Below are 20,622 nucleotides of genomic sequence, written 5' to 3' on the forward strand. Positions count from 1 at the left end.
ACTGTAGGGCTGTTTTGGGAAATAATTTAACAAATGGGGGTTGTTTAGTAAATTCCTTAACCATAAGAGATCGGTTTTGATAAATCTTTTTAAATGTGTTTATTTTGGCACCACTCAACATTTGTAGGGGCTGATATGGCTATTTATTATAAACAAAGGATTTTAGGGCTTTTGTGCCCTCATCTTGCCCGATCGATCAAAAGAAAGAATCAGACGCGAGGAAGCAGCGCAAACGACACATACACACGTCTTCAGCGGCTCATCCGTCAAGCGAAGGGAAAAGAGATTGAAGGCGACAGCAGGTGGCTCGGTGGAGGAGGCCAATCGCAAAGAGGAGGGAGAAGGGGTAGCCTATCTCCGGAAAACCTTCTCAGGGCTCTTTCTCGTCGCCGGCAGTAGAAACACAAATGGGCAACGACAGCAGCGGCTTGCGGCGGTGGAGCAGGAGTCGAAGTGGCTGTCGCCGACGCCTTCTCCTTTTCTGGTCCGATTCGGTAACATACACAGCCAAAAGGAAAGAGATAGAAGGAATGGTGGTTGTGTGGGGATGCTCGACGAAGCAAGGGAGAGGGAGAGTCGAAATCTGAAATTGGTGGTGGCGGAGCAAAGTGGCAGGGGGCGTTCTCCGATGAAACCTTGTGGGTTCCTTTCTCGCTACAGGTTAGTCCAATGGGCAAAGCAATACCAACAATAGGGTGTGTTTGGTTTGCTTCCATTGACAGGAAAGAGATGGAGGAAGAAAACAGGGATGCTGCCCCCTCTTGGTCTTCGCCGGAAACAGCTACCACCACCTGTGGTTTTTCTTTGAGTAGTCAATCACGAAGAAGAAAGAAAGGAGAAGAGGCTGATGGCCTCTTTTTGATCTTGATAGCCACGATCTATGAACAAGAAAAGAGGAGGTGTGTGTTTGGCTGCTAGATGTGCTAGATGTTATGTTGACAGGAAAACCAAAGAGAATGGGTGTTGATGTTTTAGAGTGAATCTATGGTGCTTGTCTATTGATCATCCATAACCCACAAAAGATCTTATCATTGTATGTATTAATTTTAGCATTGAGTGTTGGTTTTGTTTGAGTGTGATTTTGGTCAAAGTGAATCTTGAAAGCAACATACTTGCATTATTGTACTTTGGGGTAAATTTAGAAGCAAGGTGTTGCTCAAATCATTCTATGTATTGGTGTATATGTATTGGTGCATGTATTACATGTATGTGTATAAACATGTATTTTGTATATTATTGAGTGATAGTGATAGAAAATATAAATATAGATGTTATAGTTGTTTTGTTGGAAGTTTATATTCAACTATGCATGACTCAAAGTGTCAAAAATACAATGTCATATTTGTAATATTTAAAATGATGATATTTTCTATCTTTCTCGATTCGTGTGACCTCGATCCGGATATCAAATGATTTTTCTGAAAATGAAAAATGATAATCTCGGATATATGGTTTCCAAAAAGTCCGATGGAACTTAAATCCGATAAGTAGAACTCTAGGAAAATCCGTTTAAAGTTCCGCGATTTATAGAATCGGATTCGACACATCTTTACGAATCTGTTTTCGGTTGATTTTAAAAATATTATATAATAAAATAATAGACCATAGTCCGAATTCAAACACATGATCAAAAACATTTTACGAGACTCGTAACTGTTCTAAACGAAACAGTACGCGGTTCATTTCAAGAAAATTAGATAAATATTGATTTTTATAACTTTAAAGAGTCGTAACTTTCTCATACGACTTCCGTTTTGGTCATTCTTTATATCCACGAAATTAGGAGAACATAACCTATTCAAATATCTTATCCATTTCTTTCAAGTAGATCTGATGCAAAAATTTATTTTTAACGCCACAAATAAATATTAAAATTTTTGGTGATTTTCAATCGATCTTCAACGATAGATACTTTGAATACAATACCTTTAATATATATTATAAATATAAATTTACACAATTGGTCATTAATGTCTAGGGGTTCGTGGTGGTTTGACCGCCGAACACTGACCGATTTTTACCAATTGTTACATTATCCCCCCGTTGGAAGGAATTTCGTCCCGAAATTCAACGTGTAGATAAAATATTATAAAACAATTGGTGACATTTTCTTTTCGCTTGATTCACACATGATCATTCTATAGTCGTTTTAAGTCGCATAACTAAAGGTTGGTTACTCAGTCGAATAGATGGCTCTATTCTAATCTCTACAAAAAGAAATGAATAGGGAATACGATCGAATCAAGTCTTTCAAGGTTATCAAATCATATATACAATTCTGTCACGGGTACTTTCCTAATTATGAAATATTTACATGGTTTCCTAACTCACTTTATTGAAACAGAGATGACAAATGTGTCATCGGATCGACACTCCTTGAGATTTGGCGTATGAAAAAGCATCGTATGCAACGTTTAGTTCTCAAGATAACTTGATATAAACATTAGGACCAAATTCTATTAAGGATTTCTAAGGTCCTTTGAGCTGCATGTTTAACCTAACTCGTTGTCTATGCCGAATCATTTCTCTATAAGAGTAGGCGTTTAAAAGCTACACAGTCTTTGACTTGGAAGTCGAGAGACTTATATTTTTCATTCACTTAACTCTCTTGTCGTTCATGATCAGTCTAAAATCTTTCTTCGGTTCACATAATCTTTTTTTTTTGTGATCTCACAAGCGATTCTTGGATTCACATGCAACACATCACTTGCATGCTGAAACGACCCAAAAATTTTTGTTTTTAATATAATCAAAACTGCAATCAGAGCATCATATAATAAAACCATACGTGATGTATTCCAAAACATAAATAAAATACTGTGCGGAAAAACTGTATCATACTACATCAGGTCAAACATCTAAATCAATCCCAGGCTAAAGCTGAGGCGGTGGTGTGTGCGATGCCGTCATCCGGAGCTCTTCCCTTTGCTTGCGGAAGTACCTGAAACCAAAACTGAAACTGTAAGCACGAAGCTTAGTGAGCTCCCCCAAACTACCACATACCATACAATAACACATAAACACTTATTGGGCCTTGCCCACTGCATCGGGCCGAAGCCCGGAAACTGCATCGGACCAAAGTCCGGAACTGACTGGGACCTTGTCCCCTGCATCGGACCGAAGTCCGGAACTAACTGCATCGGACCGAAGTCCGGAACTGACTGGGACCTTGTCCCCTGCATCGGACCGAAGTCCGGAACTAACTGCATCGGACCGAAGTCCGGAACTGACTGCATCGGACCGAAGTCCGGAACTGACTGGGACCGTGTCCCCTGCATCGGACCGAGGTCCGGGACTGACTGCACATAGCATAGCATATCATAACCATTTATATTGCACACTGCATCGGGCCGTGGCCCGGAACATAAACACATACACATAGCACATAAAACATGTCTGAACCACGAAGGCATCAAACATACGAACTACTACATCGGACCGAAGTCCGGAAACTACTATTAACTGGACGGGCCGGCATTGTGGCCTTAGACCCGCCCCTACGGAAAGGAGACTCACCTCGTAAGCTAGCGGATGAGTGTGTGGCTCGGAAAGCTAACGGCTGCTGCTCCTGAATCTCCTCGGCTACAAATCCATAAACACACTCAATCAATCACTAGCACTATACTCAGGGTAAAATGACTCTTTTACCCTTGGTCAAAGTTGACTTACTCAGGGCTGACTCGCCGAGTCGGGATACCCGACTCGCCGAGTCCTAGACTCTCCGTTCAACTCTTACATGCTGTTACTCGTCGAGTGTGGCATCGACTCGACGAGTACCCTCTGGATCCAAGAACTCAGATGATCTTCATCCGACTCGTCGAGTCAGATGAACAGACTCGACGAGTTGTTCTTAATCCTCAAGGAGATTGCCTTGGACTCGCCGAGTGGTATGAACAACTCGCCGAGTCCCTCCATTACTGAGTCTACTCTTAACTCGCTGAGTCCACTCCCTAACTCACCTCGTCCACTCGACACTGAAGAAACTGGAGAACTCGGGACTCGCGACCTGACTCGTCGAGTCGTTCTTCCGACTCGCCGAGTCGCCGCCATGCAACATATTTTTACTCGATTTCTCTTGAATCCAACACATGCAAATGATAGATCTAGGTCCATTAAGCTGTTTTACCACGTAAAGTTTCCAACTTTACGTGTACAACCACATGAATGAGGGAAATAAGACTAAAATATGCACAATAAGGGTAGATCCATGGCTAATAAGCAATGTAACCCCAAAAAGACAGTGGATCTGGACTCTTCAACACCCCAACACTCAGATCCAAAGGTATTTCGGCTTAATAATACAATCAAGCAAGCATAAAGCTTGGAACAAGCATCAAATAGCCCTTAAAAGAGCTCTAATGGAAGTTTAAGCATGAAACCAGAAGAAAACTCCGAAAATACCTGAATAAGTTCACCCTTGATCTTGGATCTTGGCACTAGAACTCGTTTCCTTGCTTCCTTCTTCTTCTCCTTCTTCACCCCTTCACAAAATGGGACAAGATTACTTATAAGCTCACAAGAGGAAGGTTTAGGGTTTCTCACAGTGCTCTCAGGGGGAAAGTGACGAGATGGAGGCTATAATGGGGTTTAAATAGTGAGCAAAACCCGGGGAGTTAGGGTTTCACCCAGACGGATGGACTCGCCGAGTCCAGGATATGGACTCGCCGAGTCGCCGGCTTCCGCGTGCACAAGATGCGCGACCCGACTCGGCGAGTCAGGCTAGAACTCGCCGAGTCCCTCTTGAAAACTTAGCCCAAAACAAATTAATTAACATACCGGAAACGGGTCGTTACACATGCTCTTTTTTTTTTTTTTCAATTTTGAATCTTCAATCATTGCTCAACTTATTGGGGATCAACACTTTCGTCGTACAAAGCCTCAAGCATTGAGGTCTTTATGCTAGTGTGACAATTATCATCGTAGGAAACTCAATTAACGGAAATGAGTATTCCATGCAATATTCAAAGTCTATCATACAGGTTCAGAGCATATTATTCAAGTCGAGATGGTACATTCGATCTAGCCATTTGGGGAAAATAGTCATGCTTATGCCTAAGCGCGCACTCGAATATTTCATTGATTGTCAAAACTAATAGGTGAATCCACTATCTTAGTAGGGGATCATAGAGATCAGCACCTCGTGCAGTTTGACGATTCCTTAGGCAAGTTCTAGTTAGCTTTTCCATTTAACATGGTTCTTAGATCAGCAGGAAGTGGACGTACCTAGTCAATCTGTGGACCACTACCCGAATAGAATTAGAAACCTTTAGGTTTCTTGGGTAGTTTAGATATAAAGTCCATTAACATTGGTTCCCACTTGTACTTGGAGTCCACCGTGATTCCTCTTTGAGAAAGTCTCTCTCGAGTGGGGATACTATGTAACCGAATTCTCCAAATAAGAATATTAATTTTGATGGGAATCCAATTATTCCATCGAGCCTCTGCCCCTCCCGAAAACAACATACCACCATCTAGAGAGGATCTAGCAGACGAAACCGAAAAAATATCTGAGACATTAAGGACCTAACCCAATCTATCCAGACGTGACTCCAAGTGAAGATCCTGTATCATGGAAATAAAATTATCCCATTGCGTCTGCTCGACACCACCTCTAGGAGCACGTCTAAAATTCTCTAAATTCCAACCAATGTCAACCCGGTCTCTAACTGAACAATAACGATGGTTATCAAGGGCATAAATTCTATGGAAAATAAGTGATAGGGGAGAATCTCCCGTCCACACATCATGCCAAAACGAAGTAAATCGCCCATCTCCGACTCTAAAAGGACACGTAGGCTGAAGATCAAGACCTTTATCCTGAAGCTGACCCATCATACGAACAACACCATTCCAAGGATCACAATAAGATCTTTTAGGTATCAAAGATCTAAAACCACCATTTGTACCATAAATAGATTTGATCAAAGCGAACCCATAATAAATTAGGGGAATGATAAAATCGCCACCACCACTGGAAAACCATAGCTCTATTATAAGAGAACAAGCTACCAACATCTAACCCACCCTCTCCTCTAGATGCAAGGACTCTATCCCATCAAACCCAATGCATACGTCTCTCATCTAAGTCTGCACCCCACAAAAATTTGCCCTCAAAGCCTCCAAAGAGGAAATCACAGAAAGAGGAGTCATGAACATCGACTTCAAATAATTTCCGAGAGATCCCAAAACAGACTTGACCAATGGAGAGATTCTTAGCCTTACAGCCCGATAATCCACTCCTAAACCAATCTAGCAAAGGATCCCAAGCAGAGATCATGTACATATTCTGACCAATTGTGATACCTAGATGAATGAAAGGAGGCATAATTGGATTACAACCAATCATATATGCCATCTCAACGACCTGATCATATAGAACCCCAACTCCAATCAATTTACTTTTATGTAAATTGATTCTAAGACCCGAATCCATATAAAAACATTTGAGAATTTGGTGTTTTTTTGAAGTAATTAACTTCTTTTGTTATTTATGGAAAATAGGTTTAAACCCAACCCATGGGTTTAAACCTAGAACCCGTGAGTGTATGGGTGGAACCCAGGAAACCGGAAAACTGTCCAAACCGGCCTCAAAACCCAAGAAACCGAATCGATAAAAAACCGATCCTATTTGGTTATGAAAACCATAAACCGACCATTTATGGGTTGGATTGAATTTAGGTCCAAAAATCCAAACCGATCAATGCACAACCCTAAAGAAAAGCTTATGTCTAATGTCAAATTTATACAATAATCCATCGCTTATGAAGTCATATACTGCTTAATGCCATTGAGTGGCTACCACTAAGGCACTAACCCTCTTTTAGTCCTTTACAAAGAAATACTATTAATATACCGTTGGAAGAATTTATTTTTTGGTTGAGAAAAGGGAAAATGACTCTTGAGGGTAATTAACTTTTGCGTTTGTACTCATTTGATCCCTTTCCCTTTTTTGTATTCAATATACCATCGAACTTGTTGTTTGTGTTCACCATAACCCTTTTGACCGACTTTTGACCTGTGATAGTCGGTCAAAGGGTTATGGTGAACACAAACAACAAGTTTGATGGTATATCGAGTACAAAAAAAAAGGAAAAAGACTAAATGAGAACAAATGCAACAGTTGGTTACCCTCCTGATTCATATTCCCTTTACTCATTTACAGCAAATCTCACGTCATCTCCTACTGATATTAATGACTTTATGAGATTCATTCTTGCTTCTCTTCAAAACATAACCCACGAAAGAACATTATTCATACATGTACAACTTTGTAATGCACTTGAATATTTATTAGGGGAATCTTGACTAAGCATGCGCATTTCATGACTACATTTACATTTCCAATCAAATGATTTATCGTATCATGGATTCTAGACAAGTCTACAAACGAGTGGAATCACAAGTGCTGTGATATTTGAGTTTACTTAGCTTTAAGATCGAACTCATGGGATAAGATAAAACATCAATATGTACAATATCATGCTGCTTTTGTAGACACATCACCATAATATACATTGAGGTAAACGTTTATGCTGATAAATATACCTCTCATACACAGTCATATCCTTTTGTGGAGAGGTGTTGACAGCTAACCACAGTAAGCATAACATAGACCATGTTTTAACAAGGTTACCCCTTTGAAACACTCTTCATATTCGTTATAGCCAAAGAAGGTTGCAGTCTTTGATAATTTTTCAACTTTAATTTCATTTAACTTTTCGGAGAAAATGACTCAGGAGGGTAACCAACTGTTGAGTTCGTTCTCATTTGGTCCCTTTCCTTTTTTTGTACTCAATATATCATCGAACTTGTTGTTTGTATTCATCATAACCCTTTGACCGATATCACATGTCAAAAGCTGGTCAAAAAGGTTATGGTAAACGCAAACAACAAGTTCGATGGTATATTGAATACAAAAAAAAAAAGAAATGGACCAAATAAATATAAACACAAAAGTTAATTACCCTCAATAGTCATTTTCGCTTGAGAAAATTATGTTTGAAAGCTTAAAGACAATAAACATGAAGACTACGTAGACAAAAATACTTATATTATAACAAAGTATAAGTTATTTATCAACAAACTAATATTGCAATGCCAATACAAACTTAATACGCAAATCGACAAAATTATGGTCAAACACTCGTCGGAAAGTATATCACGTCTTACAACAAAAAACGTTGAGAAATACCTTCTTTGCTAGGTAAAAAGTAAAACGCTTTTGTCGGCTTAAACTATATTTTGTAGGGATCTTGCTAAGATATTGTAGTCCTCTAAAAATGTCACTTTTGTTAAATACATTCCATTTTTTAAAATCATTTTTGTAAATTTTTTCTAAAAATATGTTTGTCCACATATTAAAATTAACTATTTAACTTTAGATGATAAATATCATATAATCAAATTTAAAACACACATACAAACAACTTTTAATTAAAATCCGCTATTTTTGTTAGCCCTAGAAGTTTTTGTAAGTCCATTTGATATATAAAAAGTATAAACACATGCTTACCAAACATCTTGCCAAGAAAATAGGGTTTATAAAAGAAAACAAATCATTTTCTAACCCTAAATATACACTTTACAATTACATCCCTTTCAAGTTCAACATCAATATCCATTACACGCGTCTCCTTCGAATTCGAACCGACTGCTGGTGCAATAAGACCTGCTCCCACCGGCCGCTGCTATACTTCAACCTTATGATGGACCCAAAGTTCTCCGGGAACCCAGTCCCCACTTCACCATATTATGGTTGTGGTCGGACGGATATTGATCAGATGCCGGAGACACCCAACCGTGGGAACCACCACCGCCGGGCCATGTCGGAGACATTCTTCCGGTTCCCAGACGAAGACATCCTACTCGACGACGTCGTTGCTGACTTCAACTTCGCAAATATAGACCTCCCCTCGTTGTCCTGCGACGCTCCTGTCCCCACCACCACCGAAGATTCTTCATCGAAGTCGGAGAGAGAGTCCAACGACGTCAACGCTAGTAAATTGACGGCGAGGAAGCCGTTGGGGTACAGTTCCCATCTCAGAAGTCTCTCTGTGGGATCTGATTTCTTTGATGGGCTTGGATTGAGCTCTCCGGCTGAGCCGGAAAAACTCGGCGTCGGTGTTGGTGCGTATCGTCATAGGCACAGTAATTCGATGGACGGGTCTGCTGCGACTTCGTTTGAAGGGGATTCCGTGTTGATGATGCTGGATAATTCGAAGAAAGCACTCGCACCTGATAAATTAGCTGAACTTTCTTTAATCGACCCCAAGAGAGCTAAAAGGTTGGTCTTTTCTCTTACTTCATTCTGGATTCTTTGTGCCATTTTGTTATGTTAAATTCTTCGATTGAATGCCTAAAAGGGCGTCTGATGTGGGTTTTGAGAATCATCACTGGATATTGAATAATCATAGTAAGGAAATAGGGTTTTGGGTGGATTTTGGGAATTACTTCCAAAAAGATAGAAAATACATAATCTTGTATATGTGGATTGTGATGTTTTGTAGGATTCTTGCGAATAGACAATCTGCTGCTCGATCAAAAGAGAGGAAAACAAGATATACTAGCGAATTGGAAAGGAAAGTGCAGACCCTCCAAACCGAAGCAACAACCCTTTCTGCAGAAGTCGCAAAGCTGCAGGTTACATGTTCAGCTTTGAATTTGCTTTATATATATATGTGTGTGTGTATGTTGATATATTAGTTAGTGTAAAACATTTGAGAGTGTTGGTTGATGTCACAATTTTGGGGATGCAAGACATATACCATCTTAGATATTTGGTAAAGTCATAAGGACAAGTTTTGAGATAAATGATGACATTATCAATAATTGCTAATCATATATTAGTATTATAGTTGATACATCTAGAATGCTCTAGAGATGAATTGACAATGACCTTTTCATGTGATTTAGCGGGATACAAGTGGCTTAACATCCGAAAACAAGGAGCTCAAACTCCGCTTAGAAGCAATGGAACAACATGCCCACCTTCGAGACGGTATATATTTTAATTTTTTAATATGTTTTCTTTGGAACTTCATTGATATCTGTCACTGTCTCTGTCAATATCTATTGTGTCCAGTCTACTGACACTCTCACTGTCACTGTCTCAGCTTTGAACGAAGCATTGAGAGAGGAAGTCCATCGTCTTAAACGTGAGGCAGGCCAACTGCCACTCAATAACGGGATGAACTATAACACATCATTGCCGCCTCAATACATGTCACACCGCCAACCACTTCATCACTTTGGTCAGCAGCCACAGCCACAGCCACAAAAGACGCAAATGCCCAGTTCAAATACCAATGGCAGGCTCAAACCTAGCTTCATGGACCTCAATTAAATGGTAAAAAACACAAAGCATGGTAACTTCTATCATCTTGTAGATAAATATTGAATATGGGATTATGTACAAGTATTTATTATAAGTAAAGTTTGGGAGGTTAGTCTTTGTACATAGCTTCTCTATTTATTTCTTCTGCAAATTGTTTGTGTATGTGAGTTTTATCCATCTTATGGCGATGCTATTGTTATAGGATGGATATTAATTTATAGAGATTTTATAGCTTCGGAATGTAAATGTTATGATGTAATGCTCATGTTAGTATACTCGTATGAATCGTATTATGTTCAATAAAGATTGCTAACTTTGTTTTTTTACAAGGTCAAAATCAACTTATATATATATTATGTAGATGGACCGAATAGTTCTTAAGACCCAGTTTGTGCATAAGATGATGCCCTTATATTGCATTTGTATTATTAGTAGCTTAATTTCAAGGTCATAAAAGGGGCAAATAATATATACACAGATTCGTCTTCTTTGTCTTTGGATGACACGAGAGATTTGGCACATATAAACTCGATGTTTTGAGGCTTCAATCATTAAAAAAAAATCTGTTTGCACACATGTACTCATTTCTGTAGTCTTAAATCTATACATTTTGTTTCAAACGAGAATTAACCCTTTAACTTTTAGTTGGACACATATCTATGAACTTCTATTCAATCGTATCATTTTATCTAGAATTTTCATTTGTCCGGCTTATTTGTTTTAAGATGACTTTAAGTTCAATGAATTGATGACATGATGTCAAGAATATGACACGACCATAATATTATTTTAATGCAAAAGGTATGGAAACTTGATCCATTGTTAGATCTAGTCAAATGTTTGCGTAGATTTAGCATTTGTTATGCATTTGGAAGAACATATATCATGGGTATCAACAATTTGGTCCATTTTCACTTTTTAGATCTAAAGTTAAATGATTGCACACTTTTATCCACAATTTGGCCCATTTTCACTTTTTAGATCCAAAGTTAAATGCTTACACACTTTTAGCACTTGTCCATTTCCATCTTTTAGTTACCAACTTGCTTCTCAAACAAACAATCCTTATTATTACGTAGGTGCATAAATGAACCGATGGAAAAGAACAATGGTTTGATCATATTCGTTTGTTAAAAACCGAACACGAAAAGATTAACGAACGAGTCTTCTTGTTTTGTCCTTTCGTTTTACATATTACTTTGTTCATTATGACCGTTAAGATGCTAAGGAAACATAAGCTAATATATATATATATATATATATATATATATATATATATATATATATATATATATATATATATATATATATATATATATATATATATATATATATACAGAGAGAGAGAGAGCTAGGTTCAAATGTGGATTGATATTTATTGTGTGGACGTGTGGATAATGTTGTTCTGTGAGAATTACAAAGAAAATATGTTCTTTGATAATATGAATACGTTCAATCTTATATAATTATTTTAATTATTGAGTATTTTTACTAATTAAATCGTCTATAAGGTTATTATACATTTTTTTTTAATTATTCTCATTCTGTCAGAATATTATCAGGATGTTTATTTAATCGTATTCTTTAAGAATTAAAATAAATAAAACACAATGAATGAGAACAAAATTGAATTAGAATTTGTGAGAATCCATTAAAATTACAATAGTTCTGTGAGATTGAACGTATTCACATTACTAAACAACATATTCTCTTAGTAATTTTCATAAAATAACATTATCCACACATCCACACAATAGTTGTTCATCCACATTATAACCTAGCTCTCTCTCTCTCTCTCTCTCTCTCTCTCTCTCTATATATATATATATATATATATATATATATATATATATATATATATATATATATATATATATATAGCAGTTTTAAATTTAAAATCTAACAAACGTAACTACTAATGCGCCTATAGGTAGTGTACCAAGTCAGATTTTAGTATAGAAAAGTAAGTCGGGTGTCGTCTCAGGAAACAAAATTTAGCCAATAAATTAACTACTAAAAAATAACCTAAGAAAACAACTAAAGTAGGGGGTTTTTTTATCTGATTTTGCAAGTTCATATTAACTTAATTTACTCAAATAACTTAAAATTAAAGCAAACAACTAACTAAAGACGACTGTAATCAAGAGAATAAAAGCACTTCCATTTAGCTTTTAATCCCTTTCCTTCTATAGTTAATTTCAAGACATGGATTAATTTAAGTTGGTTACCAGTATAAAAGTTATTAGAAGTCTTGGTCCGATCTCCTAATATTTTCACTAATTTATGAACTACTATGCAATGGTCTTACACAAATGGATATTAAATTGATTATTAAGATTATTGGGCTATGTAAGATATAGATAAGATTAATTATCTATGATCTAGACAAATAACTAAACACAATTATGATCAAATTATGTTTTCTAGCACAGTTAAATTAACTATCTTTATTACCTACTAGGTGAATGTCCGCACCTTGCGCAGAAACACGTATATAGTTGAAGTATTCACAAATATATGTTTTATTAAATATAATAATAACGTTGTTGCTAAATTTGATATTAATTCATATACTAAGTTGATATTATATATTGATTATTTTGAATTATATGATAATATATACAACTATTAAAATTGCATAATTTCAATCGTTTTAAAATTTATTTACTTAATGTTTTAATTCCTATCATTGTAATTATTTAAAAATCAAACATTATTTTTTGTTTTTAAAGGTAACAATATGATCATTTATATAGAGTTATTTTTAACTATTTTTATGGTAAATTATATTAGCTTATTTGAAAACTTTTAATGATTATAAAAATATCTTTAGGAAATATTTTAGTTAAATTGAGATTACAATTTAGTTTTTGTATTTAGCACTACAATTTATCACTTTTAACTATTCACAAAATATTCTTTGGGTTTTTTAAGTGGAATTGAAATTTATATTTAAGCTGACCATGTAATCTTATATTTAAATTAACAATTTAAGTATTTTATCCAAACTGTTCAAAAGTTGTAGCTTTAACTGATAATGGTTAAATACAACAACATATTAAATCTAATATATTAAGTATAATATGTTAAAAGTTAAAGACATAACTTTATAAGTAGAAGTAAAAATATTATTTTTAATATTAAAATTTAGGTTATTTATGATTACACTTTAGGTTTGATATTTATTTAACCTTATTAAGCAACTTATAATCATTATTAGAAAGAAACTGAAAAGTCATGGGAGTTTCAAATGAATGTGATGAACGAAAAATAGTTGGGAGTTTCAAATTGATGTGGTTAAAGGAAAAATGTTTCCTTTATAGTATAGTATGATATGATATGATATGATGATTTTATGATTTGGTCAATCACTAGCTCTAGCAATTTAAGATTCATAAACAACTAGTTAAACAAGTTCATGTCATTAAAGTGATCATTCAACTACACTAAACTTGAAGATGTGAGCAACAAAGATTGAAACTATTAACATGCTAGGATTTAATATATCAAACACAAGCTAAACCAACTTCATAAATCCATGAAAAGTAGAAACTAATATATAGTATTAGGGTTCATCATTAATAAATGAAAGCCTAATGATTTAGCTCATAATTGTAGAAGAAAAACACATAAACACATAGGAAATTAAGCTAGACATGATTAAATCTAAGCAAAGTGAATGAATGATGTGAAATCATGCTACAATCTGTCACACCCCCAAACCAGAACGGCGGAAACGTTCGGGGGCGGATGACGTCATGCTCAATATCATAACCATAGTGAAGAAAGTGAAACACAACCATCATAGATATAATTTAAAAAGATTACATTGTTTCCAAAATACATGTTCCAAAAATACATGTTTTCCAATTAAATTACATATGATGATAAAATGTAGCAAAAGAATCTACGCCTTAGCGTCTTGACTTTAGAAATCTTGCGGTTACCTGTATTACTGATTACCTGAGAACACAAGTTGTTTTGAAAAGAGAGTATCAGCATAAAGCTGGTGGGTTCATAAGTATTTTATAAAAATGAATGTTGTTTCCTTAACGTTTGTTACAAGTTTGTTTCCAGAAAATCCAATATTTTCTAAAAGATTTGTTGTAAACTGAAATGAAACAAGGCTTAGTATGTGTAAGTAAATCGTCATACTTATGTGTGTGTTTTATATTTAAATAGAACTCCTTTGTATAAAGCCTTAGAATCTCCGTGAACTATATGATGTGTTAATATTCTAGGTGAGATGTTATAATCATACTAAAGACTAGATGGCCTTGAATGCGACGTTCTTCAGGCGTCGAAAATTTATGACACTTGTCACCACAGACCTGCCGGTCTAGCTATTGCAAGCAGCTCAGGTGCGGGTTTGTCAGACCCGGTATAGATCTATACACAACTATCACGTTCTCCCCCCAGGAGATTCTGATTATAACTAAAGGACTTTTCTGTGGTACTTAGAGTACCCAGAAGGAGAATGTCTCACAAATATTCATTAACGAATTCACATAGTGTGTAGTGATAAATTCGTTTTGTAAATCGATAATGTTATTGTTTTCTTTGTTAAATGGAGTGTTCAAAACTATACCTATTATAGTTTATCAAAAGTGTTATATGATGGTATGAAACTTTGTTACACATGTATATGTATTTCAAATAAAGGACATTAGAAATACTAAGTGTAAATCTTACACACCTTGCTCAACATGTTACAAGGTGTGAATAACTCTTAAATATGTATTTAACAGTCTTACCCTTAACTGTTACTGTTTTTTAGTATTTCGTAAGTCAAAAACTGAATCCACGAACTATGAGTATTTGGAAAAAGTGTCTGCTGTGTTCATAAATTTTCCCATAATTTTTGGTGGTCTCAAACTAGTGTGAAAATGTTCATTTTCACAACCTGGTCTGATTTTGTTGCTGCAGTGACATGCAGTTTTGTAAAAATCACCATAAATTGTAGAAAAATCGTATGGAGATGTGAAAGTAGTCATTTTAAAGGTATAAACCTGAAATACTTGCATATTATACAGTTTTGAAAAATATTAAGTTTAAGTTGGGTAAAACAGTTCTTGAACAGGTCACAATTTTTCTGTCATAAGCTGTCAAGTTGAGTTTTGAATATGTTTTGGTGTTTTAACTTGTATTTCCCCCCTGAAATCTGAAGAAAACTAGAAAATCTAAGGGTATGAACTCACCTTGAGTGATGACTTGAAGAGTGGAAGGTTGAAGTTAAGGAATATCAAGTCAAGAGCACTTGGTGAACACGTGAAGACTTGGATGATCCTAAGAACGATTTTTGGCGTTAAGATATGAGTCAATGATCCAAGAGTGTTATGAAATTATGGAATAACACTTGAGTTTAGATGGAAAACTTACCAAAAATTGCATTAGCAACTCAAAAACAGTTGCACAAGGTGGTGGAAAGTAGAGAGAAAGAAGCTTTCTTGAGGTGATATGAGAAGTGTGTATGTTTGAAATGAGCAAGTAAATCAAGAAATCCTCTAGGGATTTCTTTATATAGAAGGTTGCTGGAGCAACTTGTGAGTTTGAAGTGATGTGTGCATTGGTTTGTGTGATGTGGATAAGGTGGCAAATGAGAGGGTGACACATGGAAGGCAAATGGGAACACTTGACCCACTTCTGGGGTAGAATACTCCTCTTATTATAAAATAATGATTTTTAATTAATAATCTTTGAAAAATAAATAAAATATGAGTTCTGGGGGTTAAAATGGTAAAAATATGAATTTCGTGAAAAAATCCAGTCAAAAACGTCATAAACGGGCTTAGGAAGCGAATGTGGTCGAAAACCGGACAATAGGGACCAAACCTGCGAGGTTCGGTTCTAAGAGGATGAGAACCGAGAGAAGGGAAGAAGGAACCGAGAGGGAAGGAGAAGGACCAAAGGTGCGAGGGGGAGGGCCGAAGGTTAGGTCTCGGTCTGAAGTAGCTAGGGAACCAAAATAGACCGAACCCTCGGTCCATTTCGGCTGAGAGGGTTTCGGTTCTGATGCATGTTCGGTCCGAGAATGGGAGGTTCGCTTCTGACAAGTTCGGCTCCTAAGAGGTTCGGTTCCAAACAGGGGTTTCGGTTCCTAACAAGGGTTTCAGTTCTATTTAGTTGTTTTTTGATATAACTCACAGTTTCGAGCGGTTTTTGGCCAAGTTAAGGGTCGGGATGACTATAAAAAGTTGAGAGAGATTTGGGAGAGATTTCACATACTTGGAGATATTTGGGAGAGATTTCACATTCTTGGAGAGATTTGGGAGATATTTCACATACTTGGAGAGATTTGGGAGATATTTCACATACTTGGAGAGATTTGGGAGAGATTTAACCTTAGCCATTATTATCGTATAATCTCGTAATGCAAGGTTCGTGAACCCCGTTATGTTTCGTTTATGATTGTTTTAAGTCCCTGAAAGGGTCCTTAGTCGTGTTTTGATGCGTTAACTCCCATTTTAGGGTTTTTACATTGATAACACATAGATTCTTCGAGACACTTGAATCCTTGACATACAAATGCACATTTTTATACATAGAATAAGTTTTAACATTCAATTACAAATTAAGTTGACCGGTTTTGACTTGTTCACCTTGACTTGAATTTGACGGTTGTCACATTATCCCTCCGTTAGAAGGAATTTCGTCCCGAAATTTGCATTTTGAATCGGACTTCAAGGGTTGGGGAATAGATGTGGGTACTTTTGTTTCATTTGGTCCTCACGTTACCAAGTAAATTCGGGTCCTCGCTTGGCGTTCCACCGGACCTTTATGATGGGAATGCGGCTTTGTTTCGTCGATTTGACCTCTCGGTCCATGATTTCAACAGGTTCCTCTACAAAGTGGAGGTTCTCGTTGATCTCAATTTCTTCCAAAGGAATGACGAGGGTCTCATAAGACAAACATTTGTTCAGTTTTGACACATGAAAGGTAGGATGGGCGTGGTTGAGTTCTTGTGGTAATCGTAGCTTGTATGCCACCGGGCCAATCCTGCGCGAGGATTTCAAATGGCCCGATATACCTTGGATTTAATTTCCCATGTTTCCCAAAACGTATTAATCCCTTCCAAGGTGATACTTGTAGAAGTAATCAATCCCCAACTTGGAACTCCAAAGGTTTTCGTCTCTTATCCGCGTAGCTCTTTTGTCGGTCTTGCGAAGCCTTCATTCGCTCTCGAATTTGGAAGATCTTCTCGGTTGTTTCCCTTATGATCTCCGGACCAGTGAGTTGCGTATCGCCCACCTCAGCCCAACACAGGGGTGATCTGCACTTACGGCCATAGAGGGCTTCGAACGGAGCAACCTTAATGCTAGTGTGATAACTATTATTGTAGGAAAACTCAATAAGAGGTAAATGAGTATCCCAAGCTTTAACAAAGTCTATCGCACAAGATCTTAGCATGTCCTCTAACGTTTGAATGGTTCTTTCACTCTGTTCGTCCGTTTGTGGGTGGTAGGCTGTGCTCATGTCCAGTCTAGTCCCCATCACTTTTCGTAGTGACTGCCAGAATCGTGATGTGAATCTACAATCTCTATCAGAGATAATGGATATCGGTACTCCGTGAAGGCACACTATTTCTCTAATGTAGATCCTTGTCAGCTTCTCCATTTTTTCTGTCTCTTTTATTGGTATGAAGTGTGCGGATTTGGTTAATCTGTCGATGATTACCCAGATGGTGTCAAGTCTACCTGTGGTCTTAGGTAACTTGGTAATGAAATCCATCGTAATCCGCTCCCACTTCCACTCGGGTATCTCTGGTTGTTGAAGTAGTCCCGACGGCTTTTGATATTCTACCTTAACCTTAGCGCAAGTCAGGCACTTGCCCACAAAGGTAGCTATTTTAGCTTTCATGTTCGGCCACCAATACATCTTCTTGAGGTCTAAGTACATCTTGTCTGAGCCGGGATGCACAGAGTAGCGAGTTTTATGAGCTTCGTCCATGACAACGTCCCTGAATCCACCAAATTTTGGTGTCCAGATCCGGTTCATGAGACAACGAACTCCGTCATCCCTAACTTCAAGATTTTTGTCCATTCCTCTCAATGCTTCACCTGTCACGTTCTCTGGCTCCAAGGCTTCTTCATGAGCTTCCTTGATTTGTGCGGATAGGTGTGAGTGGATGGTCATGGTTAATGCCTTTACTCGGCGGCCCGAGTACTCTTTTCTGCTTAAAGCGTCTGCAACCACGTTGGCTTTCCCGGGTTGATAACGAATTTCGCATTCGTAATCATTTAGTAATTCTACCCATCGTCTTTGTCTCATCTTGAATTCTTTCTGATTGAGGATATGCTGGAGGCTGTTGTGATCGGTGAAGACGATGCACTTGGTGCTGTAAAGGTAATGTCTCCAGACTTTTAGGGCGAAAACTACTACTCCCAATTCAAGGTCGTGCGTCGTGTAGTTTACCTCGTGCGTCTTCAGTTGTCTTCAGGCATAGGCAATGATTTTTCCTTGTTGCATTAACACACACCCTAGACCTTGGTTTGATGCATCGCAATAAACCACAAAGTCTTCGGTTCCATCCGGCAGGGACAAGATCGGAGCACTGCACAGAGTTCGTTTTAGTGTTTGGAATGCAGGCTCTTGCTTATCTCCCTAGACGAACGCCACTCCTTTTTAAGTCAGGGTGGTGAGGGGTTTTGCGATTTTGGAGAAGTTTCGGATGAATCTTCGGTAGTAACCGGCGAGTCCTAAAAATTGTCGGATCTCCGTGGGTGTTCTTGATGCTGCCCAGCTTTCAATCACCTTGATCTTTGAAGGGTAAAAATGGATTCCTTCCTTTCTAACTACATGTTCGAGGAAATTCACCTCTCGAATCCATAACTCGCACTTTGAGAATTTTGCGTACAATTTCTCCGCCCTCAGCGTCTCCAGGACTCGGCGTAAATGTTGGCTGTATTCTTCCTTACTTCGGGAGTAGACTAGTATATCATCGATGAAAACTATTACGAACTTGTCTAAGTAAGGTCGACACACCCGATTCATCAGGTCCATAAACTATGCGGGTGCATTTGTTAAGCCGAAATGCATCACTACAAATTCGTAGTGACCATAGCGCGTTCTAAACGTTGTCTTGGGAATATCCTCCTCTTGAACTCGTAGTTGATGGTATCCAGATCTAAGATCAATCTTCGAGAAGAAACTCGCTCCTTGTAGTTGGTCAAAGAGGTCATCGATTCGAGGAAAAGGGTATCGGTTTTTGATAGTGAGTTTGTTTAATTCGTGGTAGTCAATGCACATACGGAACGATCTGTCCTTCTTCTTAACGAACAAAATCGGTGCTCCCCAAGGCGAGAAGCTTGGTCTAATGAATCCTTTGCTCGGTAGTTCGTTCAGTTGAGTTGACAGTTCCTGCATCTCGGCTAGAGCTAGACGGTATGGCGATTTGGCTACGGGGGTAGCTCCGGGAATTAAGTCGATTCGGAATTCGACTTGTCGAGGAGGGGGCACTCCTGCAAGGTCTTCCGGGAATACATCGGGGAAATTGCAGACCTCCGGAATGTCCTTGATGTCTTTTATTCCTTGACCCTTATCTACGACATGGGCTAGGAAGGCATGGTACTCCTTGTGGAGATACTTTTGAGCCTTGATACAAGAGATGATCTGAAAGTTTGAGCTAGGTTTGTCGCCATAAACGACGAGAGCTTCGCCACTTGGAAAATTAAGGCGAACGGCCTTTTCGTGACATAGGATTTCAGCATGGTAAGGGCATAACCAATCCATGCCAATGATAACATCAAAACGTTTTATCGTGACCGACATAAGATCGATTTGGAAATAGTGGTTGTTTAAGGTGAGGGTACACCCGGTGTAAATATCGTTAGTGTTCTCTATTTTCCCATTAGCCATTTCTACGGTGAATATGTCTTTTAGTGTTTGTGGTGTTTGATTAAGCAAGCGTTTAAATTGGTGGCTCAAGAAGCTTTTCTTCGCGCCATTATCGAAAAGAATGCATGCATAGGTATTGTTGAGGGGAAACGTACCGGTAACCACAGTTGGATCTGCGACGGCTTCCTCATGACCTATCGCCAGAACTCTGCCAACTTCGCCGGGGTTGGGGTTTCTTACCTTTGGGCAGTTACGTTTGAGGTGTCCTGCTTCTCCACATCCATAGCAGGTTTGGCTTGCTCCGGCGTTGGCAGCTTGTGCGTTCGGTTGGGCTGGAGTTCTATAGAATCGGGCGATGTGCCCCTTTTTGTTACAGTTGGTGCAATGCATTTCACGACATGCACCGTTGTGGTGGTAGCTGCATTTGTTGCACTTGGGCAGGTTCCCGGCGTATT

The 20,622-nt window shown here is 37.9% G+C and overlaps 1 protein-coding gene across 1 annotated transcript; it reads left to right on the top strand.

The window, feature by feature from the left end:
* Positions 1–8,551: 8,551 nt before the first annotated feature.
* On the top strand, positions 8,552–10,637 carry LOC111907791 (transcription factor VIP1). Its single transcript, XM_023903595.3, has 4 exons — positions 8,552–9,283; positions 9,507–9,639; positions 9,913–9,997; positions 10,113–10,637. The coding sequence occupies exons 1-4, from the start codon at positions 8,703–8,705 to the stop codon at positions 10,340–10,342; spliced, it is 1,029 nt and encodes a 342-aa protein (XP_023759363.1). The 5' UTR covers positions 8,552–8,702; the 3' UTR covers positions 10,343–10,637.
* The last annotated feature ends 9,985 nt before the right edge of the window (positions 10,638–20,622 follow it).

This window comes from Lactuca sativa, chromosome 1, assembly GCF_002870075.4.
Source record: "Lactuca sativa cultivar Salinas chromosome 1, Lsat_Salinas_v11, whole genome shotgun sequence".
Lineage (NCBI taxonomy): Eukaryota > Viridiplantae > Streptophyta > Magnoliopsida > Asterales > Asteraceae > Lactuca > Lactuca sativa.